Consider the following 24,213-nt stretch of genomic DNA (forward strand, 5'->3'; position numbering starts at 1 on the left):
ACCTCTTCAGGTTGTAAATCGTGTTTTTAAAAAGTAACTAAGTAATTAATTACTTTTGAAAATAAGTAATCAGTAAAGTAACAGGATTACTTTTTTGGGGAAGTAATCAGTAATTAGTTACTAATTACTTTTTTCAAGTAACTTGACCAACACTGACTATAACAAACAGCAAAGCAACCACATGGAAGCTGAAGCCCAAAGTTATTTCCACACCAGACATCTTTGTGTTTTATAAACAGTGTTGTGCAATTATGCACCCGTTCCCCCCTCGTCCATTTTTTCAAGTGTTGAAAAGGTAAATTGGAAACATTTCACTTAATATTTGAGGTCACGTGACAACTACAAAGAAAAGGAGTCAGAGCTTTTGTGATGGTGACATTTCTAACGTGGCCCACATGGTTGCTATCACTACACACACAGAGGTGATGTTCCTTATGGGGTCTTTCTAACCTTGCTGTTCATTTGAACAAAAAAGGATCAAACTCTTGTGATTAGTCCCTGTGACAAAGCTTCAGGGAGAAGAAAACTGGGTTCCAGCCTCAGCTCGGCACCAACCTATGACTGAATCGAATCGAGTACTTTGTCTTTGCAGATTGAAGTTTGTGATGTTACATTTCTCACATTTGGGGAGCAGCACAACTTACTGCTGAAGCACAACCTCTTTCACATTTGTCTTTATATCATGACAAGAAATGACATTTCCAAGCCCATCAGTACACAGCCCCGTTCTTTTATTTCAAGGTAGGACACCTTGACAGACGGCACCACCTGACTCGAGATGTTCCCAGAAGGATCACGGTGCCGGGGAGCAGTCCCACTCCCTGCTCTGCTCCACTCCACTCTTCTTTATTCTGCCTCCCCGGGGCTTTAATGTGGAGAGTGGACAGTGGGGTTAATGCCTAGCTGTAAGCACTGCTTAGCACAAGTGATTGGGTTTGTGTTGCAGCGGGCCTTCCCCCCACTAGCAAAAAAATCCAGTGGAAATGACTTCTACTGTCCAGCCCTGTGGGCACTTTATTTCCCAACTAGCAGTTTCAACGTCCCCCCTCTGTTGCGGCTCAGTGTCCCAGAGGGCACAGGTGAATTTGATGTGGAACAATGATTAAAAGTTTTCTCCCTCAAGGTGACCTAAATAGTGGAGAAGGTGAAAGTGAGAAACATGAGTGAGGGGCACGGAGGTGAAAGTCTGCTGTGGACGTGTTAATGATGTAGATGAGCCAAAATCCAGAGTTTAGGGAATAATTCAGAGCTTGTCCTCACACTACTGATGCACACATGTAGTAATCAGTGATTGCATGTGACATGATGGGTATAAAGCACTGTGCCACAGACAGGACGCATCCACAATCTAATCATTGTCACATCAACGGTTACCTCCAGGCGTGATGCATTTGAGCAGCGTTCTATCACTTGTGCTATTACCTGCCTCTTCCTGCCACACGTCCCTCAGTACACATCTTCTCTCTTAACTGTGCGTTCAATCACCTCCACCTTCGCCTGCCGCTGGAGCCGAGCTCCCCTTCGACAGTGACGTATGTCGGCGATTAGCCCGGATGCAGTTCAATTATGATAAAAAGCCGGCACACCTCTTAGGCCGTGATTAAAGCCTCAGCCGGGCCTTGATAAAGAGATCCCATCTCAGCGCCATCACGACCACATTATAAGACGCTCTCCAGCGCGGGTCTGCCTCATGCTTTTCACATCAGCGTTGCAGAACGTATACTGTCGCACGGATGGAGTCCACGCTGGTCAGAGTTGGATGGGGGGCTGCACACGTGGTCGCCGACGCCTCAGTGCTCGCCTATTTTCAATTTAGAATAGCATTTATTTCTAACCTTCGCGTTCTCCGCGCCAGTCTTACACGATGCCTGCTGTATAACTGAAGGTGGCCTCAGACATCGAGAGGTAGCGAGAGGCCCGAGTTTTGATAAATGCAAGAGCAGCGATGAAAAGAAGATATCAGAGGAGCATGAAAGGAGAGGGAAGGGAGCAGAGCATTAATCCAACAGCAGGGAGTGAGAATGAAAGACAGAAGAAGGGGAGAGAGGGGAGGAGGAGGCGAAAGAAAGATAGCCTTTCGGCTGTGTTCTGTCAAGGGAGAAATTACACATTTACGGAGGTTTTTTCAAGCAACAACGGGCTCCATAGATCAAACCGCTGGATTTATGAGCCAATTTTCAACATGAAATATAGACACACAGAATCCATTTTAGCCATGTTTACTTGGCTTCTCTCGCTCTTTCCTCTCAATCAAATGCGCTGCAGTTTGTGAATGGTTCGACTCTGGAAACTGCAGCAATGCTAATTAGAGCTGGAAGTAAAGATTCGATCATTTGCAGCATTTTGATCATTTCATGTGATATCGAATGTTTCCACATCTGACTGTTGGGAAATTGTGGGAAGCTGCAGCAGATCAAGACTTTAAAAAGATCAAACGCTTTCTTTGCTTCGGGGTCAGTTTCTCCTGCAGATAAATTCATATTTGAATACTTTAATAATAACTCAAAAACTATACATGCATGATGTGCTTTGTTTTGCAGGTTGGAACCCAAAAGGCAGACAAACATCTGACATGTAAGTTTTGTGTGCAGGCTGCAGAGATTCAATTTAAAGAATATAAAGGCTATAAAAGTGATGTGCACCCATGTACACCCATATCAAAGCGCCCCCCCCCCCCTATTCTTGGCAAACGTATTCAAAATTTGCATAGAAATTAATGTCTAAGTGGGCTAAACGACATAATTGACATGCAATTAGCAATATTATGAGGAGGAAACCTAATGAAGTTTTAGTGGCTATGCCAACCTAAGAATGATCACTGCTTAATTATCATATTAATGAAGTCATTAGTTGTCACTTAACTTGGATGACAGGTAAGGTAAGAATGTCGTGACCCTACGATTTCCCCAACAAATGTGTATTCAACACTAATTACCCCCAAGTGCAGATCTCTGAAATCTGTAGAGTGACGGCCCTTTGAAATGTGAAAGGCAAACTTCACATAGACACGCACACCTCCATGTAAGAAAAGAAACAGACATTTATTGAAACGTTGACTAAAGCATCTCCAAGGTCACCTGAGAACACAAATCAGTCCCGCTAGTCCAACATGAAAAAAACTGGGCAGCAGATGGAAGCGAGGTTGGGCCGGCGCCGGCGCTACAGGTTAACACAAAACACGTTTCCAGTAAACACTACGGCACGAAACAACAACCCTCACACGGGTCAAATGAGCACTGCGGCTCGCCATCCTCCCATTCCCCAACCCCGTTCTTTCATTCCAATTCATTTCAATTACGCAGTCGTTCCCACCTTCTTCCCCGTGTCCCGATTAGCTCAGCCGGGCAATTTACAGTTGATCTTGCCTCATCTAAGGCCGAGCAGCGGTGGAGGCAGGGAGACGAGCAGTAATGGAATGAAATGTCACTCAGTCGCTGCCTTTGTCACAGCGATGCTGAGCAGGCTTGATGGGAGGGGTTCGAAAGGCCTCGTTAGTAGGTGAAAAGGTGTGTGTGTGTGTTGTGAGCAATGAGTGTACGTAAATAGACAACAACATGGTGTCCAGCTCTGCTGTGTCTCTCTGGTTCACTCGTGGCCGTCGCCACTGTGATCTGAATGAGTAACACTGCCGCTTCGCTTCCACGTGTAAAAGCTGCCGCTCCCATCAAGGCTTCTTCACCTTTTTCACCGAAGACGAGCTGGACGCCGATTCTCTCCGCTTGCGCTGCAATGCACAAATACACGACAGTCACGCTGGGGTTTGCTACTGCCACTTAATGAATAACAATCCAAAATGCCTACAACGGAGAAAAGTCCAATGATTTCTCTGCATGACCCACTCATGCTGCGCTCTCCCCTGCTAACACCTGCTGTTTGCCTCAGGAGGGTGAAGACAGTCATTAGTCTCTACTGTTCTTTTCTACTGCTGCAGAGCTTTATTATGAGGCTGTGAGCAGGTTCGACCCTTTTCAACACAGATACAAAAAAGCAACCACGACGAGTGACTGCTGCAATAACGAGCGCTGGATTCTTCATTGGTTTCTCGCCCATTAATACTACTAATAATAGTATAAAACAAAAATTATTACACAATGATAGCGGTTTGGAAAAGTTTGTTTCCGAGTTTCACAAACATACCGAGTTGGGGGTAAGCGGTGCTCCCACAACGTCGATGATCTGCTCCTTGGCTTCCACCTTAATGTCATCTGCGTTGAGCCAGGACTGCGATTCAGCCCCTGGGGTGGATGCTGTAGTGCTGTTGGTGGCGTTGATGTCCCCACCCTGTGATGCAATGACTGGACCGGCTCCTACAGTTCCCACGCACCCGCCGGCCTTCAGCAGGGCCTCGTAGCGATGACGCAGCATCTGCTGCTCGTATTCACAGTTGCTGTGGGCCTGCTTCAATTCATACAGCAGCACCAAGTCACTACGAAGCTCATTGAACATCTGCACAATCTCCTCAGTGGGCATGGGGTTAAGATCTACAGAAGGGCACAAAGAGGAAAGACTAAAGTGTGATTTAAGCACTTTAACACATTTATTTAGTTGATGGTGTGTACAGTCTACGCATGCACAGTCTGTTTAGCTAAAGTGGTTACATGTTACAAAGTGTTGTTGCATTACTGTCAACTGTAACGTGAAGTGAGCGCCTGAGACGCTGCAAACAAATATAAAGTCAAGTGAAAAACGTCCTGTGTGTTCAACTAAACTCAAACTTATTTGTAGCATCCCTGCAATGGTTAAAAGGTTACATAATCCTTTTATTTCCTTCTGTACTGAAACTAAACTCTGTCGCAAAGAAGAGTTAAGACTGTGAAACTGGGGAATGTTAACAAATTGCTAAAGTTTAGTCATCCTCACCCACTCCTTGCTCTATCAGGATCTGCTCAATGGCCTTGATCTTCTTCTGGCCTACGGAGCTTGGCAGTTTCATCTTAATAACACACAGAGAGAAATGCGCACACACACACACACACGAGCGTGATTTAAGGTACCGGGACATTAGGATAAACAGCTCCACCTCGGGGCTTTTAATTCGTATGAAATGCACTTCAGCGGGCCAGATCAAAATGTCTTTATCCACTGAACTCTATCTGACTGATTAGCTGTGGGGCCACTCCACTCCTTTAGCTGTGCAAATGTATTTTCCATAGAGAGCGGCAGCTCCTCATCAGTCTTGAAGATGAATAAGAGTCCCCGTGCTAGGCTAGGTTTTACAGATATTAGCTAGTCAGTAATAGAATTAATTATCACAGTGATAAGAGGAATAGCTACTAAAGTCAGAAACTCTAGTTTCTCACAAATCAGTATCTTGAAATTAAGAGTTGGACAAACAAAAACTTGCTATTTTAAAGAATTTCACATTTTTACTTTTTATTTTTACATCAATTCCCTAAGAGTGATTTTATAGGACTATTTAATAATATTGAACAGGACGGAGCTATACTCACCCTCTGACTGCGCAGTGTGACGCCAGCTGATTTGAAGTCAGGGAATTTGATGCCTGCCGTCTCTGGAACAGCCTAAACAAGAAAAACTATAAATGCGAGACACAAACTGTTTGGATACGTCTGAAACGTCACCATAGAGGCATTATTATGGATCAAACTGGGTTTAAATGTTACTTAGAACACTGAGAGAAGATCGGTGCGGGTAATTAGAGACACACTTGTCCCATCAAAATAAAGAAATGACCAAAACACCACTGAGACAAAAGCAAGTAACAATTAATTTAGTGCAAAATGAGAACAACAGCTGCACCGTGACCATTATTATTATTAAAATTCTCCCCATTGTTGCTTTTGTTTGACTTCCTCTGTTACCAGCAGTCATGTGCTTTACTTTGCTCTTCTTGAGTGAAATCCTATCATACCGGTTTTTCTGTTTCTCTTTTTTGTGGAAGCTTCTTCTTGGAAACTCTCTTTTCAGCTCGTCTCAACTCTGTCGTTGTGTCAGCTGCCTTAATGAGTTTTTGCAGATCCTGGGCTTTCTTCTCACGCTCTTTCTTCCTAGTCTCAATTTTCCTTAGCTCCTGAACAAGATACTCCTCTTCCGCCACCTGCAGGGAAAAACGGAGAAATGCAGTCTTTCACATTTAAAAGGCTGTGAAAAATCTTTTTCTTTTTTTTTTCCCACAAAAAGACGTGTCTATACACCTGCACATAGATACAGGTGAAAATGCAAAATCACAAACCTGTTCAGGTGTGCGATTGAACAGCTTTTCCAGTTGCTCTTTGCGGCGCCTTTCATGGCCAGCGTCAAAGATGTAGATTTTGGGTTCTGTCCCTGATGCTGCGCGCACTTTGGTCAGCTTACCACAAATGCTATAATATCGTTCTTTCAGGTCCTCCACAGAGCGTTTCTGACAAAAAACAAACAAAACAGTTTTTAAAATTAAAACGTTTGTTCTTTAAATTCACCTTACTGTATTTTTCAAATCCATTATAGATGAGGCACTAAACACTTACTCTGTATTGCTGGTGATCATATCGGTCATGGACAACGATGAAGCGTAAGTCAAACCGCTTGCAAAGGTCAAACAGGTGGTCTGTCTCTGCTTTAGTCCAGCCATCATCGTGGAGATGCATTTGGTACTCTTGCTCTGAGTACACTGGCACCTGCACTGTCTATAGAGGTAAAACAGAGAAACAGTGAAAAAGGATGAATAATGCGAAAGGACGGGTAGCTGCAACCACATGTCCTTCTTGCCTGTACTACATAAGCAGAAGAGGGTTTTCCCTACCTTGTTAAAGCGAGCAAAAGGGTAGTCCTTGCCCTCTTCTGCAACACGTCTCCAGTGGTGGAATATGGCCCCGTCTCTGCGTGCTGGATTTGTGAAGGGCATCCACTTCCAGGGACGAACCTTTTTACAGCCTAACTTGGCTTTGACTGTCCTATAACCTTGAGTGGTGTCACTAGGCAGCAGGGGGGGTGCATCCCTATGGACAAACAGAAAAAACAATTTTTTATTATCAATATTATAATTGTTATCATAAAATAAAGAAACACAGAAATGCAAAGTTATTTACAAAACACTTTAGATTCCTTCCAAATGCAAATAAATCCTTTTGAAATTCCCGAACAGGAAACATTAAAAAGGTCTTTACGCATTTCAGATTAACTGACTAATATTAAAAAAGAAAAGCATACTTCTTATCAGAATAAAGCAGAGCGTAGACCTCTCTGTGCATTCCCTCTGGTCTCTTGAAGGTAAGTGTCTCTGTTGCTTTCTTGGTTTTTTTCTGAGGTGGAAGATGCAGACATTCGTTATTCAACTGCAAAAATATTTGTGCTCAAACAATTGTAATACACATCTCTTCAGTTTCTCTCCCTGGCAAAAGCGTTGAGCTGTAAGTACATAAGTACATTATTATACCTGCATGTTACGAACCCAACAGCTAGTGAAATTCATTGAAAGTGTAATTTAAACCAGTGTTACTTAAATCCAGGGACAGACATCGTTAGAATTATCGTATACAACACAAAACACAAACGTCCATCTCACTATAAGACAAACATGAATAACACAGTCTCACCTTGTCTGAGTTGATGAGGTCTTTCTTGGTGATGGGACCATCGTTATCCCCTCCGGTCAACTCAAGAATATCTCTGACATCAGCACCGGTAGCCATGGCTGTATGAGATTAACTGTTTAGCTATTTAACGTTTTGAAAAATCTATCAAAGCTAAATAACACGAATTAATTCACGCGCACTCATTCATTCTGTGTATGTGGTAACGAAAGACTCGTCGTACACACTCCTAGCTAAGCGCTAATGCTAATATTAGCATTTCGGTAGCAACGCTTAGGTCTCAGAACCGCAAACAGCAATATAAAGAGCTCGTAAGAGTTTATATTCCTAATATTACTGCGTACTTGACTACAATATGTGAACATTACAGGGCCATTTATAATGAACATTCACGAGATAGCTGTTAAGGCAAAGAGAGCAATTAGCACAAAACCGACACTCCTTCCGTCCCCGCTCACGTCGTTGTGACTAGACGGATTGCCTATTAATTATCGCCCCCGTGAGGTTTGGCGGGCATAACAACTTGAATTCAGCTTTATTATGTTTACATTATTAAATAATGTAAACGACAGTAGAGGTTAAAAATACCAATAAAATCATTGCAATAGAATACAATTTTTTCAAACCATGCCCAGCACATTTGTAAAATAATTGCAGAGCATAAAACTGTGATGCCATTATAAAAATAGTAACGCTTCAAACATGAAGGACCTGTTTGTCAGGTTTCTTTGAAAACATATAAACCTTTGCTACTTATTTTACCGTTCATCAAACTTTATGTACGCTTGCACATTATTCTGAAAATCAATGTACGTGCCGCGATGTCCTTAGTTTTAAAAGAAAATACCGGAAGCAGACCCTTTCATTGAATGAAGACAGCTTGGTGATATGAAACTGAAACTGGACTTGGTTGATTTATTTCGTAAGAACTCGATAAGTGAAAGTTATCAGGCCATATTTTGTTTTGTTTTTTAAGGTAGACTAATTTGTCTGGGACGATTTTATTATATTTTTTTTAAATTTCAGTCCACACTCCTCACCGGATGGTGGCGGTAATGTAGCATTTTGCTGTTTGCCAACCGCCGATAAATAATATAAAGAAGAAGAAGAACCTCTCGTTTAAACTCATGCTTCCTCCTTCTTTCCGCCATTTTCCTCCGTTGGCGTAGCAGTGAGAGGTGTTGTACGAATTCAGTATATGTGCTTTTGAGTTTCTCTTTAGAAGCGCAAGAATCACCAATATCACATTTTCTAGTACAGTTTCCTTTCATAAGCATTCATTTGCGTAAGAAAATGTCCAACGAGCAGGTAGAAACTACCACAGAGCAAGCAGGCCAGCAGCAGCTGTCGACGCCGCCGCAGCAGCAGCCGACTTCGCAGCAGGGGTAAGGCCATTCATCGAGGTTCCTTTGTTGCGGCTTATTAGCTAGTTAGCTTAATTTATTTTCTTACACAGCGATAAATTTGTATACAGCGGCATCTGTTTAATTATATTTTTAAAAAAATGCAATTAATGGTAGACTAGCAGCCCCGGTGTGCTTTAAATACGTTCTGTACGTGTTTTTCTAGCTTAAGCGGCATTTGGGGCCCGTCTATTTACCGAATGCAACCTTGCGTTTTATATTACTGGATGTATGATAGGATTAGAAGTACACGTAGCTATTGCTTTGTTGCAACAGAAAGTGGACATATTTAACTTTATGTCCGGTCGCTGTTGCTGCTTTTTGGCATTACTTAAAGCAGTTTAATATAGCACAGGCCCGCTTTATCCAAGGAGAGGCCTAGCCATGCGGCTGGATTGCAGATAGCAGGCTGCTAGTTAACCATTGTGTGTCTATGTGTAAATGATGCCCGTGTCTGCAGTTAGTATTAGCATTTAGCATTGAAATTCACTTTTCCCGAGGCAGCGGTTTCCAAACTTTATTTGCTAGGCCCTCCTTTGCTTTACAAGGAAACCTTCTGTAAACAAATAAACAAACAAAAGTAAACGGCAATAAAATAAACTACCACCTACCAAATAAATAAACAACAGACCCCCACAACCTTGGGAACCACTGACATGAGGTATCTTTCTGTTCCCCCAGATTTTGGAAAATGTTATGTTACAGTAGTTATAATGAGTTAAACACAACTATAGCTAATTAAAGTACAAAAAAACACAATATAACGAAACATTTTAAAGTAAGATGGATGGATTGTAATGAAGCAAAAATGGGAGATGTGAGTTTGGCAAGTCTTTTAAAAGCTTTTTAAAGTATGGTTTAGAAAGTTTTGTGAACTTTACATTTTGCAGGGAAATGAATGGAAAAGGCAAGAATGAGGCCAATGCCAGCAGGAAGGAAAGGCCTCAGAAGAGAGGTGGAGGTGGTCGCTATGAGCCCTATGGAAACGCAAACAAGAGATACCGCGTTTTCGTCAGCAACATCCCATATGATGTGAAGTGGCAAGCCCTGAAAGATCTGATGAAAGAGAAAGGTAAGGTATCAGGATTAGGGGTTGACTCGTGTCACATTTTTGACATGATAAAAGATCAAATCAGGATGCAGGGTCATTTTGTTTGACCACTGCAGTTTTGAAGAGCTCTGGGGAGTTGTACAGTGTTGTCTGAGTCCATGCTGGAGTCACTTGGAACAAAGGTTGTGGACAAGGTCCCCTTTTTTTTTTTTTTAATCTGTCTGTCAGCTAAGGAGTCGCTGCAGACGTGTACAAACGTGGTGAACCTGGATGTTTGAATTTTCAGTCTCCCTTAAGATTACTAAAATCTTGAGTTTTTGTGAAGTGGCGGTCGTAAATGTGCAAAGGAAGTCCACTAACTCGAAAGTCCAATGGCTTGTGATCATGAATGGGATAATGATGTGGTTCCTCCCCCAAGAAATGCATTAAAAATACAGTTCTTTGTTACAGTATAGTGATTTTTTTTTTGGTCCAGAAACATGGAAAAGGTTGCTTTCAGTTGAAATTTGTAATTAACAGTAAAACTTACACACTTAAGATTTATTAACTTGTGGTCAAACCTTCGGAGAAATGTAATATTTAATTTGTGATGCAGTAAATGTGGATGTGAGTAAGGATTATTTAAAAGTCAATTAAAGTGTTAAACATGTTGTGTAGCTATGGAGTAATGCATTTAACTGGCACCTATTTGAGCATGTGTTAAGAAGGGTACAATGCTTTTTCAGAAGGTCCAAGTAGTATTTGTTTCATGACAACTGACTGTGGAGTTAAATTGCATTTTCTTTTTTAGGTGTGACCTTGACAAGCAAATGTTTTTCTCGGCAGATCTTCATGTTGTACCAAGCACAGCTTTGTGCTGCGGATTTATTTGGGGTACAGGTCTACAAAATGAAGCAGCTTCTTATGCATCGTCCTTGTCTCTAGAGGTTTGGTCATCAATGTCCATCTGTTGAGCAGACATGACCTGGAACAAAGGCGTGGCTGTGGTCGACGCTGAATCCAAATTACGATCGTGCATTTCAGGACCAGGTCCAGTCCATGATCAGGTTGGCCGTTAGAGAAGCTTCTCATCCAAAAGTTTTTCTTCATTACGATTATGGGTAGGTTTCTAGCTCAGCTAGGCTCAGCTGATGGACTGAGGGTTAAAACCGTTGACAAAGTTTGCTGAGGTTTGACAGGAAAGCGGCTGAGGTATTAAGGAGGCTTTGCCAACTTGAAATTATTTGGTCAATTATCTTCAGGTAGAAGAGGTGGTGTTTGCGGCATCATATCCAACTTGAAAGGCTGTTGGCCAGTCCAAAAGTTGTTGTCCTCAGTCTACTGCGTTTGGTGTTTCGGGAGAATTCTAACAAGGACGGGCTAAGAAGTCTCAATTAATTAAAGAAAGAGGGGAAAAAAGTCCAAGCTTGCTTTTTGTAGACCTGTACCAGATTGTGCTGAATGAGGTGCTGGGGGAAGGCTCAGGACTGGCTCTCTGAGCTCACTGTCACCGGCCGCCCTACTTGTTTCTGCTCTAAACCCCCATTGTTCTCTCGGCTTCTCTCCCCTTGGTGTGTGTCGTCTCTGGAATCTGATTTGTAGTGGGTGAGGTAACGTACGTGGAACACTTAATGGACGCAGAAGGCAAATCCAGGGTAAGTGCAAATACATACAAATAAAACACACGAATAAGCCTAGACAAACCTGTGTTTGTCAGCTTTGGTTTTCTTATTTACTATGTTGGGAATTGTTCAGATACAAACCTGGTGGAGTGTGTGTGACACGGTGACGTGCCGGAGGCATGTTTCATTTGAAGTTGTCTGTGGCATTGACTCGAGGCCATCGAAGGGTTGATGATCTTATAACAGGACTTCAGCTCCTTTGTAGCCAATCCTGTGGGATTGCAGTAGCTGATAATGTCCCTGTGGTTGTGGGATTTGCTCCTTATGATCTAATGGGTCGTAGTCTGCAAGAGGTCGTAGCAAGGCTGCTAGATGGTTGATAAATAAAACTCATTTCATAGAACTGCTGGAAAACTCTAATATCTCAGTAGTTGGGAATCCTCTGTCTGCCTTTAGGATGCTGGGGGAAAACTCTATTGAATACATTTGCCTGTATTGTGTTACTGGCTTGGCTTAAAAAGATCTTAACAATGTAGTGTTATTTTGGAAGCACAGATGTGACCAAGGCTGTAGGCTTGTGTATGGTGATGAACTTTTAATTGCATGAGATTGTTTATTTTGACCTGTCAAAATATGTCCAGTGTTACAATCACTTTAACTAATTTAAAATATTTTCTCTTCCCTTTGATTTGACCTGTTCCAATGACTTCAATCAACAAAGGGTTGTGCGTAAGTAGACTTTAACTTATCGTCAAAAGCAAATAGTGCAAACTGCACGTGAGACATGCACCAGTGTTTTACACACATTTCTCACTGGAAATGTGTTTTTGTCAGTGTTGTTGAGTTCAGGACGGAAGAGTTGATGAAGAAAGCAGTGGAGAAGGTCAACAAGCACAACCTCAATGGTCGGCCCCTCAAAGTGAAAGAGGTAGGTCCCAGAGGGGGAAGCTGTCCGACGCACAGACAAAAGCTGTACTTGTGGATTTGGCCGACTCATTATTTTGTGCTTCTTTGTAAGGACCCTGATGGTGTGATTTGCCAGCGGGAGATCAACAAGGCCCAAGGTGGAGGCCCTCCAGGAGGTCACGGCGGAATGGGTGGCATGGGGGGAATGGGAGGCATGGGAGGAATGGGTGGAATGGGTGGAATGGATCGTATGGGTCCTGGACCAAATGGTCCCATGGTCAACATTCCTCCGAGCCTCCTGAATAACCCGAACATCCCCAATGAGATCATCCATGGTCTCCAGGCTGGCAGGATTGGCAGCACTGTCTTTGTGGCTAATGTAAGCCTTAGTGATTTGTCTGTTTTTCAGTCTGCATACGAATACTGAATATATGGAACTGTCTCTTATTGTAACTTTAGTCTTGTCTAATTAACTGTCTGAAACTACCTACAGCTTGACTACAAAGTGGGCTGGAAGAAGCTGAAGGAGGTGTTCAGCATGGCGGGCATGGTGGTGAGGGCGGACATTCTGGAGGACAAGGACGGGAAAAGTCGAGGCATGGGCACCGTCACATTTGATATGCCCATCGAAGCAGTGCAGGCTGTCTGTATCCTTTGGAAAAATTCAGCATTTCTATGGTAGCCATTGAATCGTTTTGAATCTCTCGTGTGTGTGTGTGTGTGTGTGTGTGCGCACATGTTCTCCTTAACGATTTCAAAGCAATGTTCAATGGACAGCTCCTGTTTAACAGGACGATGCACGTCAAACTGGTATGTTGCCTTTGCTGTACATTAGAGCTCTATGGCCTGACGATGAGTATGGTTACAATGCCTTTGCCTTTTTTACAGGATGAGAAATCTCTTCCTAAAGATTTTGGACCACCGGACAGAGCAGCTGCCCTTCCCCGTGAGTATACATCGAGCCTTGTTCTAGTATAACTGAAGGTTTTGAGAGTTTAAAATATTCATGTCGATTAAAGTCCTGATTTTTTATTAATTTTGTTAAATTGGATGAAATATTTAGTTTTGTCTCACTCGAGTTGCTGCATTAAAGACCATGATCCATGCTACCATAGTTTTTGTTAAACTGGGGAGAGAGAAACCCAGTAACTGCGTTTAAATGATATTCCAAAACTACTTGACGTCGCCCATCTCCTCTACTCTGTCTGCTCATGCTTCATGTCTGTGGTTTCCCAGCAGCCCCTGGGGTCATGTGATCTTTGTTTCATGGAGGTCGACATTGGTTTACTGCTTCCCCTGAAAGTGTCAGCTGTATTTATGCTAGTGCGTGCGTGCGTGCACACACAATCTTCAAACTTAACCTGTTGTCTCTGAACCAGGTGGCCTGAGTGGTATTGGTTTGGGACTGGGACCTGGGGGCCAACCTATTGATGCTACTCAGCTCAACAGAGGTGGTGGTGCAGGGATGGGCAACATGGGTCCTGGAGGTACACAACTGCAGCTTCTTAAAACACATTAATTTATTTTTAATCCACTGACTGAAAGACAGCAGTGGAGTGAGAGGCTCATTGTCACTCTGTCCCTGTAGGTATGGAAGGAATGGGCTTCGCCAACATGGGAGGCCGGATGGGAGGAGGAGGTATGTAGTAAAACTTTGAGTCTACCTACATTTGGTCTTTCCAAAAAAAGTGCCTTCTGTAATATTAATGTCTTCTTTGTTTATAGGGATGGACAACTTTGGAGGAATGAACATGGACCGCTTTGGCTCTTCAGGGATGGGCAGGATGAACGGTAAGCAAGTGTTGAAAACCCACTCAGCACTCCAGAGCAAGCGTGGAACAGTTTCACGTTTTGCTGGATGTCTAATGGTTTCATCTCTTGCATTGTCAGAGATGGACCGTGGGATTGGTGGTGCTTTTGACAGGGAATTTGGGCGAAATGAAATGGGAATGTCTCGCAATAATTTTGGAGACTCCTTTGAAAGAGGAATGGGTTAGTATTTACAGGATTCTGTTTGAAAGCCACACTGGTGCTTACTTCCACTCATGCATTTTTCTCTCTCTTCTGTTTGCTCACTTTTATAGGAAGCTCGCTGGGAATGGACCGCATGGGCTCTGGAATGGACCGCATGGGAACCAACATGGACCGCATGGGAGGAATGGATCGGATGGGAATGGACAGGATGGACCGCGTGTCTGATCTAGATAGGATGGGTTCCGGGTTTGACCGAATGGGCTCTGGGATGGATCGGCTGGGACCCAGTATGGACAGGGTCGGACCTGGTCTGGATCGTATGAGTTCAGGTATGGATCGCCTCGGCCCATCTGGATTTGACCGCTTGGGCCCATCTAACTTGGACCGCATGGGGGGTGGCGGCGGTGGCGGTGGCATGGACTTTGGCTCTCCGATGGGAATGGATCGCATGGGCAACACCGGGATTGACAGAATGGCGAGCAACTTCGACCGCATGGGCTCTGCCGGAGGACTTGACCGTTTTCCATCTGGCGGCCTTGACCGCATGAGCTCTGGAATTGACCGGATGGGATCTGGAGGTGTTGGTGGTCAGTTCGACCGTTCTGGTGACTTGGAGCGTGGATTTGGCGGCAATTCCTTTGGAGGAGCTGGGGCTGGAGGTCCTGGAGCCGGGGGAAGCAATGTCAGGAAGGGATGTCAGATCTTTGTCAGGAATGTAAGTGTTAATCCACAGTTTAGCTTGGCGTGTTCACTGGAGAAGTATGTCTATACTTTAAATTAATTTGGGGATATTTTTGTCTTTCAGCTGCCTTTTGACTTCACCTGGAAGATGCTGAAGGATACCTTCAACGCATGCGGTAAGACTCAAATCAAATCAAATGAAATCAGCACTGTTAATCCGCATTTTCAGTCATTTTGGACATCTGTGTTCATCCTCCTTTAGGAATGGTCCAGTATGCTGATATTAAGATGGAGAACGGGAAGTCCAAGGGCTGCGGTGTGGTTCGCTTTGACAATCCCGAAACTGCCGAGCGCGCCTGCCGGACCATGAACGGCTATCGCCTGAATGGAAGAGAAATTGATGTTAGGATTGACAGGAATGCATAACCTGTGTGTCCGTGTTGCATCTGACATTATTTTAGTTTGTGATCTCACTCTGTACTCCTGAACTGCCCCATCACCCAGTGTACCATGTTAGATAAATGTAACAGTGAAACGCTTTATTTTTGCCCTTTTCAGACATTGGATGTGTCACATGTTAAAATCACTCAGACATGGGTAAGCTTGACTTTGAAGCTATGAGGACTATTAGACTGATCACCATGTGTCAGAGTACCACTCAGTCTGAGAGATCTTACTGCAGCTCAGAAATGAATTTGAGATGTGAGGCTGTTAATGTTCACGTTATTCTCCTTTGGGGTTCTACAGTGAGCTCAGGAGACATAACTCAAACATTAGCTCGTGCTGTTATTGCTTTCTTGAGTTTTAAGAAGTCATTATTCAGACATGAAGCCAGCACGTTCAGATGCTGTTACAAAAGTAAAACTAAATGCATGTCTGAAATGGGCTTTAGTGACATGTCGATAGTCAAAGTGTTTGTTTTTCCTTCTGTTTAAATTTTTTAGAGACCAACTTTTAATTTTTTTATTTTTGTCCTATCATGCTTCCTGTCATTGCTTTTGTTCTGTAAGGTGTTTTGATAAAATAAACCTCAATATTTGAAACGCGTTCACTGTTTGTGGTGCTCGTGCACTGATCGTACGTTTCATAACATGTGAGCTAAATGAGCCAAATAGTGAGCAGCGACTGCAGGTCAAAGTTGATCTCGTAAATATGAGGCACAAACACCGGGGCGGTGGGACGGTCCTGTTGAGCTCTGGTTGGCTATTACAATGCGCTGTAGTCCAGCCCCCTCGTGGACGAGGAAGGTCGCCACCGGAAGAAGGTCACAAGCACGACATTCAAGATGGCGACCCCCTTATGTCGGTGTTATCAGGTGAGTGTTTTGGCCATGTGTGTAAAATATCCACGTAAAAACGCCACAAAACTATAAGGGAACGAACTGAAACGACATTTATTCAACGGCCTCTTTTAGCCGAAACGGCGAAAATCTCAATTTCGTTTAACTTCTCTGCTAAACGCGCTGTAAGCTAGCCGAGTTAGCCGTTTGAACAGAGGGGTAAGCAGCCGGTGTCTGAGCTCTTGGAGTTGGGAGCATATAAAATGTTGGAATTTATCAGTGAAAAGTCCAAAAGCTCCAAACATTGTTTCTGGAAAACTGTTTATTTCTATCGTTAGCTTGTTTGCTGCTGCTTCACTTGAAGCGTTTCCTGTAAAAACGCCAAAGCTTCGCGATTTACCGTCACGTTCAGTTCAAGAGTTTATTTCAGCCTCGAGTGTCTGCTGAAGTTTTTCTTTGTCCAGATATGTGTAAGACGTGGTTTGGTGGCTTTCCCTTCCTCCTACCTGCTGCTTCCCAACAGACCCAATGTCTACACGATACGTGGGCTCCTCACACACTCTCCACAGGTAACAACACCTGGAATAAGAAGTCCTACTTGACCCTGATTATGTCTGCCTTTGCCATATAGTCTATATACTGTTGGTTTATATTGGCATATATAATCATTAGTATTAACACAGAAAGATACTTGGGGTGCTTTAAAATGCTAAAATGTCACAGTTTATTCAGGGAAGTCGTACTGCAGCTTGTAGTTTAGAGTTAACCTGCGTTTGTATAGTTTCTGAAAGGCTTTGCTGAAACTTTAATACAAATGCTTGGTAATTTTCCTCTTTTAGCCCAAGTCTAGCACACTGTATCTAGATAGATATAGATGGTGGGATTTCTTTTCTCTCTAAAAATCAACTGTTGGTCAGGTTTACATTTTTAGAACTCTGGCACAAGAAATACATTTGAGAAATACAAACTCTATATTTGCATTCATCCTAACCTTGGTGGGGTTTTTGTGTGTCTTCAAGGTGCCTCAGTCAGCCCTTCTTCAAGTAAGGTATTTGTCAGGAGAGCGGGGTGGTGGACGAAGAGGTTTCCTGGGAGAGTTTTTGGATAACCTCAAACAGGAGCTAAACAAGAACAAGGAAATGAAAGAAAACATCAAAAAGTTTCGGGAAGAGGCCAAAAAACTCGAGGAGTCAGAGGCACTGAAGCAAGCTCGGAGGAAATATGTAAGTATCTGGCCACACGCTGAACTTCTGTCACTTAAACTAGTAGCAGGTCTGAAAACGCTGGGAAATGCTCTTCTTGTCTTTTCCCAGAAAAATATAGAGTCTGAAACAGTGAAGACGTCCGAGGTTCTCAGGAAGAAGTTGGGAAACATTTCGGAGACGGTCAAAGAGGTAAATATGACAGGTACACGTATAAACTCTGATTGTTGTAGTCATGCTGCTGAAGCTGGTACGATTCTGTATGTTTGTAAGGGACTGGAAGAGGTCAGCCGGACAGAATTTGGGAAGAAAATCAAAGAAGGCATGGAAGAAGCTGCCAAAACAGCAAAGACATCTGCTGAGACTGTCTCCAAGAGTGGAGAGATGCTGGGGAAGACGGGCGCATTTAAAGCAATATCGCAGGTATGCAGTCACAGTGCAAGTTAAATATGATTCACCTTTTATTTCTCCTATACAGCATGTATGACGCATAAACGTGTTACCATTATTCTCAGAGCTTTCATTAAAGACGAGGTCATTATTTACTAACTATTAGAAATAATTTGTGTCACTGACAGATTTTCTGTTTTTAGGGAATGGAGAGTGTGAAGAAAGAGATCGGTGACTTGGGTCACACTGGCCCTTATCGGCCTCCCACCAGACTCAGAAAGAGGACGGAGTTCTCCTCCAAGGGGGCAGCGGATGAAAGCAGGGTCTTTGAGGCCAACGAGTACGTGAGGGCCCTCTGTTTGCCTGATGCTAAGAGGGGACATGCCCCTCAGCTTCACGATCAATATTTGGATCGATCGGGCCAATATTACTAAAGATATAAGAATTGAAACTCACCCAAAGCTAAAAGCAGCGAGAGCTGGGACTCACGTCTGATCCGATACCAAGAAACTGACATTAATATTATTTCTTCAGCAGGTTTTGGTATCGTCAGCTTAACACCATCAAATGACGGTTTTCACACTAACTGTTGCCTGATGTTTGGAGGACTGTAACAGCTGTGTGCCATTTCCTCCACCTCATTGTCATTTCAAGTGTTTCATTTCTATTTGCCTTGTTGATCTGGCTGTAAAGTGCTTATTTATCACATTTTATATCACTGCATATATTTATATCATCACTTTAGGGAAGCTATGGGCGTGGTGCTCCACAAAGACTCAAAATGGTACCAGCAGTGGAAGGACTTCAAAGACAACAACGTGGTCTTTAACAGTAAGCAATAACCCCCCCCCCCCTTCATGTTACACATACTGACTCTTTGTTTTAGTCGCTCAGACGTTACCTGGTTAACTGTCCCAGTGTAATTATAGGAGAGGACCAATGATATGTCTGTTGTCTTAAATGTGATGCTGCTGCATCTTCACTGTTGACCCCAAGTAATAAAGCTGGCGTACTTTTGTGTTTGGCCGGCGATGGCGTTACTGACCCTCCAGTTTATTAGCATCTCTTAATAAGCATTTTCTGAAAGAGCAGGGTGATGGAAGATGTAGCTACACTCGGTTAATTTTATGTGCATTAGTTATGGAAACGCTGTTAATGATTAATCAGTGCGCCCCAGGGTGGCTGTGGCTACATTGTAGCTTGCCATCACCAGTGTGTGAATGTGTGTGTGAATGGGTGGATGACAGGTTCTGTAAAGCGCTTTGGGGTCCTTAGGGACTAGAAAAGCGCTATACAAATACAGGCCATTTACCATTTACCATTAATAATGTTTGGACGTGTGAAAGATGGCCTTTCAGGTGGGACGTTGCACAAAGTAATCATGTAGTTTTTTCCACAGCTATTTGGGCCCCATCAGCGTTTCTAAGCTGAAAATGCTGATCACTCACTTCTGTGTTTGATAAAATAACATTGCTGGCAAACTGCTGCCATGAAAGTCTTTCATTCCAGTTTGGGATGCAGGATGAGTCTTTGATTGGTTTCACGCTTTTCTTGCCCTGCTTTCTGTGAGGTGAAGCTCTCCGCCGCCCACGTTCTGACACATTTGTGACTGTTTTGACTCAAAATGCTATAAACAAACATGCTGCTTGTATAATGTGCTTATTGTTAGAAAGACAAATATTCGTACTGCTTTCCTAAACTTATCCAGGCCTGGAAATCTGATTACATTTGTATCCAAACCTCTGACAAACTGATTTTTTTAATAATCACAGGGTTCTTTGAGATGAAGATGAAATATGATGAGAGTGACAACGCGTTTATCAGAGCGTCCCGTGCCGTCACTGACAAGATGACTGACATCATAGGTGAGCAGCTGTGGGAACTGTCGGTGCTTTGAAACAGAAATGTTACATGCATCTCTTTTTATGCTTGAAAGACTTAATTTGTATTTGTGGACCTTGATATGATGTCTAGTCAAGATGTTTTTAGTAACATATGCGGTACTGATCCACCAATAGAGGATCAGTACCTGGTCCTCAGCCAGGACAGGGTGGAGTGCCCACTCCTCGGGGGGGAAGTGGAGTCGTTCATAAGGAGCACAGCTCCTCCACACAGGGCTGTGCGATATGACTATAATCTGATATCGCGATATAAGACATCCATCGCCCGACAGCGATATATTTCACAAACATTTTGCATTTTCTGTCCATTCTGTGAATCTCGGGCAGCTCGACTTGCATGAAGTGTTTCCAGCTGTGCGTCGTGTAGCTGGAGTCGAGTGTTTTGACCGATGCATGAAACGATACATTTTTAGATATAAGTTGAAAGGCCGCTGTTTTCTTTGAGTATTTATTACACGGTGTGTTCTAAGGTTTACTTTTTAGCACCTGACGGCTCTTTTTAGCTTCTCGTCTCTAAACACTCTGCATCTTTCACGTGATTCAATTTATTTTGAAAAATGTCAACAGGATCTTCAGCTTTATTGTGAAAGGTTTATGTGGAAAATAAACAAGCGGACGGTGATTTTGCCATCGTTGTTGCTAACGACAACGCATAAAAACAGTCGCTTGTCCGTCCGCAGTGTGGTGATATTAAATGTAAGAGAGAACTTTAAGAAGCTAATTCTGCAGTGACCATCAAAACGGTGAAAAAATATTGGCGTGAACAGTTTATTTTGCGACAGCAGGAAGTAAACGATATGAAACGATAGACATTTTCATATCGTTGTATCAAACAGCCCGACCTCCACATCCAAAGGACCCGGTTGGGGTGATTCAGACATCTGATCGGATAAGCAGAAAAGGATTGACTTAGTAAAGATGAAAGTCTTTATATTATTGGAGGTTATATCGCTGTTTATCATATACTTGATGAATCTTTTACAAATCTTTGTCCTGCTCGTCCGTGTGCATAAAGGTGGACTGTTTTCAAAGACTGAGATGTCTGAAGTGCTGACAGAGATTTTGAAGGTGGACCCGTCCTTTGACAAAGACTCCTTTCTCAAGCAGTGTGAGCGAGACATCATCCCCAACATACTGGAGGTAACACCAATCTCAGCAGATATCACTCAAGTTTTTCTAAATCTTTAAACTGTCATTTAGAGTGTGCCTCTGCAAAGGAGAATACTCAGTACGACTGTGCACTGCCTTCATAAAACAAGTCAGGACGACCATTTAAGCCTTTTTTCCACACAGGCGATGATTCGAGGGGAGCTGGAGGTTCTGAAGGACTGGTGCTATGAAGCGGTACGTCCTTTTGCACACGCTGGCTCTGCGTGTTTAAATAAGTGGACTGACAGCTCCATGGCTCTGCTGTGCCTCGATTCTCTGCAGGTGGCCAGTTTTTCATGAAGTGTCTTTGTCATTATGTGATCTCCATTTTCTCCTTCACTGGGTTTGCAGACATACAGCCAGCTGGCTCATCCAATCCAGCAAGCCAAGGCCATGGGGCTTCAGTTCCACTCCAAGATTCTGGACATCGACAGTATTGATGTAAGTTGCGTAAGACGAGACTCTGCGGGCTGATACTCAGACTACTGGCTCTTCTTTGCAATCTCAGGTTTAAAAGTAGCAACACTTCATCAGTTTGCAGTTCATACGTGTGCTGACAGGAGCTGTAACGACTCTGATCACTGATTCGACTTTTATATTTGTAAATGTTTCACCTGATGAAGGGAAATCCTTGAATTCTGGTCAGTAAATATTCATGCATGTTGTTCTCCAGCTGGCCATGGGAAAGATGATGGACCAGGGTCCAGTGCTGATTATCACTTTCCAGGCTCAGTTAGTCATGGTGATCCGAAACACCAAAGGAGAAGTGGTGGAAGGAGATCCTGTAAGTCTCACACACACACACAGAGTTGTTGGTTGATCGTGAACTATTACAGAGCTTTAGCTGGCATGTTGTCACACTCACACGTGTGTGAGATCTTTTAAATTGATCATTAAGTGAATGCAACGAGAGGGTGGAGTCATATTCAGCCGTTTGGCCTTTGTTTATTCAGACCCAGAAAGCTTTATGGGCTGTGAATCAGCCGCCGAGGACAGCTCGGGGACGCGTGTGGTTGGAAGCGAGGTCAAAGTATCCATTCAGCACCGTGCAGCTGGCAGATGCCCAGTGCTCAGGATACAAGGCGTCTGCCAAAGGATAAATGGTGGATGTACTGTTCCTCTGGAGTTTATAAGCTGAGCTGTAATGTCTGAGCATTAAATGACACACTCGACCATTTATGGCTCCTGGACTCAGCGTCTCTGTTTCCATGTCTTTCATCTTTCAAACTTTTTAATGCGACGTCTGGATGTTGACTGAAACTGAAAATGCCAAGAAGCTTTCTGCACAGGCTGAGCCCCTCCCTTTGAACCACAGGAGACTGTGTGTTCGATCAAGCCAGCAGCAAAACAGATGTTTGTGTCGTGGTTCAATCAGTCGCTTACAGATGTATCATCATGTTATTTGTTTTGTTTGAATTTAAAGTGAAGTGCGCTCATCTGCCATCTTTCCTCCAGGAAAAAGTCCTCCGGATGATGTACGTGTGGGCTCTCTGCCGAGACCAGGAAGAGCTCAACCCGTACGCTGCCTGGAGACTATTGGATATCTCCGCCTCGAGCACGGAGCAGATCCTCTAAGACTCTTTGATGTGCACTAAACACTCACAGTCAGGGAGGAGGGGACACACACAGGTGGACGTGTGGGGGCCGGACTTTGCTACGAAAACACTGTGGAGTAGTGTTGCTGAAAGCTCGAGCTGCTTCTCCATCTATTGGCTTTGCTCCGTCAGTTATTCCTGACCGTTCCTCAGGCTCACACTTGGGGGCAGTAGACCACCAACAACATTCATCCAAAGTCCTTCTTGCAGCCTGTGGGCTGAGCTTTGCTGTTTGATGCAGCTCTGCCATTGTTGGCTTTAAATGATGCCATTTTATCAATATGGGAAACAATCATGTGGGAATCAGCCCGATAGATTTGTAACTAAAACTTATGTCGTCAAACAGACTCCTTCATATCCTGTCACCGTGATGTCACCGTGAAGTCACCGTATACCTTTTTTCCAACATCTTTCCCCATCAAAAAGAGACACACACCATAAACTTACTGGGCCCAGAGTTGGAACCATTGATCCCAGTGGCTGTGGGAGGTGCTACTGCAAAAAACAAACCACTGCCGTGATTTTATTTCCAAAAATTAACTTTGTTGCACAACACTATGGAATATCTGGTTTTCAAGCATGTGGGATGGCCGTTTCAGGACTAAGGCAAACGCTGGTCCTGAAGTCGCAGCACGCCAGCACCTGATTGGTGGAAGAGGTGACAGTGGCTGCTTTCGCCAGTGCCAATCAGTGCGCTCCCATCTTTACTGAGGATTGTCGTCCTTGTATGTATGATAATGCTTCAGTGTGATTGTTGACCTGTAAGAGTCTATATTTATTATAAGAAATAAAATGAACAGTCACCTTTGGAAACAATTTCAATCCACCTTTTTGGTTTTTTTAACGGCTCGTTTTGGGACGAGATCATGTGATTCCTTCGAGGGCAGTTGCTAATTATTTTTTTAATTAAATCCTCGTGTGGGATTTCACTGTTTATGTCATCTTTCCTTTGGGAGCATCTCCGGGGCTGAGCGGAGGCTGAGCACTCATTTGTTTGTCAGTGTGATGATGTCACGATGTAGGGTGACCTGGATTGTTTCATCGGCGATTCGTGCCGTTCGTGGTTCTCCTCGGTGACTTCTGGTGCGACTGCTCGGCCTTCAGTGCTGTGATGTGCCAGCCTCACTGTGCCTTGTTGTGCAGTCAGCATCCCAGGAGCTCGTCTCAGAAACGTGGAGGTTAGAAAGGCCACGTGGGACCTGAAGCATCTCCAGTCTGGGGACAGAAAGAGTTCATCTCTACGGTTTTATTTCTGTTGTGTCTGCTCAATAACTTTTGTAACACCTTCAGACAGTTTCATGGAAGAACAACAAAACCTTTATCAGTATGCTTTTCTGATGTACACTGACTGGACATATTTTTAGGTACACTTTGCTGGGACTGTATTGGACCCTCTTTATGTCACAGCACAGACTGGAGGTGTTGGAAACGTTCCTCAGAGGTTTTGCTTCATACATGACAGCGTTACACAGTCAGTGTGTCAGCTGCACACGCCAAAGGTGCTCTGTTGGACTGAGGTCTGCAGTGAGCTCCATCTGAAGATGGTAAC

At 43.6% G+C, this 24,213-nt stretch overlaps 3 protein-coding genes across 6 annotated transcripts; 2 read left to right on the forward strand and 1 right to left on the reverse strand.

Annotated features, from left to right (window-relative positions):
* Positions 1-3,022: 3,022 nt before the first annotated feature.
* dmap1 (DNA methyltransferase 1 associated protein 1) lies at positions 3,023-8,017 on the reverse strand. The gene is made up of 10 exons (XM_005930959.3): positions 7,536-8,017; positions 7,150-7,241; positions 6,743-6,938; positions 6,468-6,626; positions 6,194-6,361; positions 5,873-6,058; positions 5,451-5,522; positions 4,861-4,933; positions 4,138-4,481; positions 3,023-3,724 (listed from the first exon to the last, which is right to left on the reverse strand). Exons 1-10 carry the CDS (start codon positions 7,629-7,631, stop codon positions 3,665-3,667), a joined length of 1,446 nt encoding a protein of 481 aa, XP_005931021.1. The 5' UTR covers positions 7,632-8,017; the 3' UTR covers positions 3,023-3,664.
* A 404-nt stretch (positions 8,018-8,421) lies between these two features.
* Positions 8,422-16,191, forward strand: hnrnpm (heterogeneous nuclear ribonucleoprotein M). 3 transcript variants are annotated; one of them, XM_005930956.3, is made up of 16 exons: positions 8,422-8,917; positions 9,826-10,007; positions 11,568-11,620; positions 12,309-12,316; positions 12,422-12,515; positions 12,606-12,872; positions 12,987-13,140; positions 13,254-13,303; positions 13,382-13,439; positions 13,873-13,980; positions 14,082-14,132; positions 14,219-14,284; positions 14,384-14,485; positions 14,578-15,182; positions 15,273-15,324; positions 15,411-16,191. In XM_005930956.3, the coding sequence occupies exons 1-16, from the start codon at positions 8,826-8,828 to the stop codon at positions 15,572-15,574; spliced, it is 2,106 nt and encodes a 701-aa protein (XP_005931018.1). In that variant the 5' UTR covers positions 8,422-8,825; the 3' UTR covers positions 15,575-16,191. The 3 variants fall into 3 exon arrangements, with proteins under 3 accessions (XP_005931018.1, XP_005931019.1, XP_005931020.1); XM_005930957.3 differs by lacking the exon at positions 14,384-14,485; XM_005930958.2 differs by lacking the exons at positions 8,422-8,917; positions 11,568-11,620 and having other exon boundaries at positions 9,879-10,007.
* A 127-nt stretch (positions 16,192-16,318) lies between these two features.
* On the forward strand, positions 16,319-23,477 carry timm44 (translocase of inner mitochondrial membrane 44 homolog (yeast)). Of its 2 annotated transcripts, none has more exons than XM_005930955.3 (13): positions 16,319-16,463; positions 16,892-16,996; positions 17,447-17,650; positions 17,741-17,821; positions 17,903-18,052; positions 18,223-18,359; positions 18,765-18,850; positions 19,792-19,884; positions 20,936-21,060; positions 21,214-21,264; positions 21,421-21,510; positions 21,743-21,853; positions 22,525-23,477. In XM_005930955.3, exons 1-13 carry the CDS (start codon positions 16,434-16,436, stop codon positions 22,642-22,644), a joined length of 1,383 nt encoding a protein of 460 aa, XP_005931017.1. In that variant the 5' UTR covers positions 16,319-16,433; the 3' UTR covers positions 22,645-23,477. The 2 variants fall into 2 exon arrangements, with proteins under 2 accessions (XP_005931017.1, XP_005931016.1); XM_005930954.3 differs by lacking the exon at positions 22,525-23,477 and adding an exon at positions 22,023-22,518.
* The last annotated feature ends 736 nt before the right edge of the window (positions 23,478-24,213 follow it).

The sequence above is a fragment of the Haplochromis burtoni genome, unplaced genomic scaffold, assembly GCF_018398535.1.
Source record: "Haplochromis burtoni strain Fernald_Lab_line unplaced genomic scaffold, NCSU_Asbu1 Contig_133, whole genome shotgun sequence".
In the NCBI taxonomy this organism is placed as follows: domain Eukaryota; kingdom Metazoa; phylum Chordata; class Actinopteri; order Cichliformes; family Cichlidae; genus Haplochromis; species Haplochromis burtoni.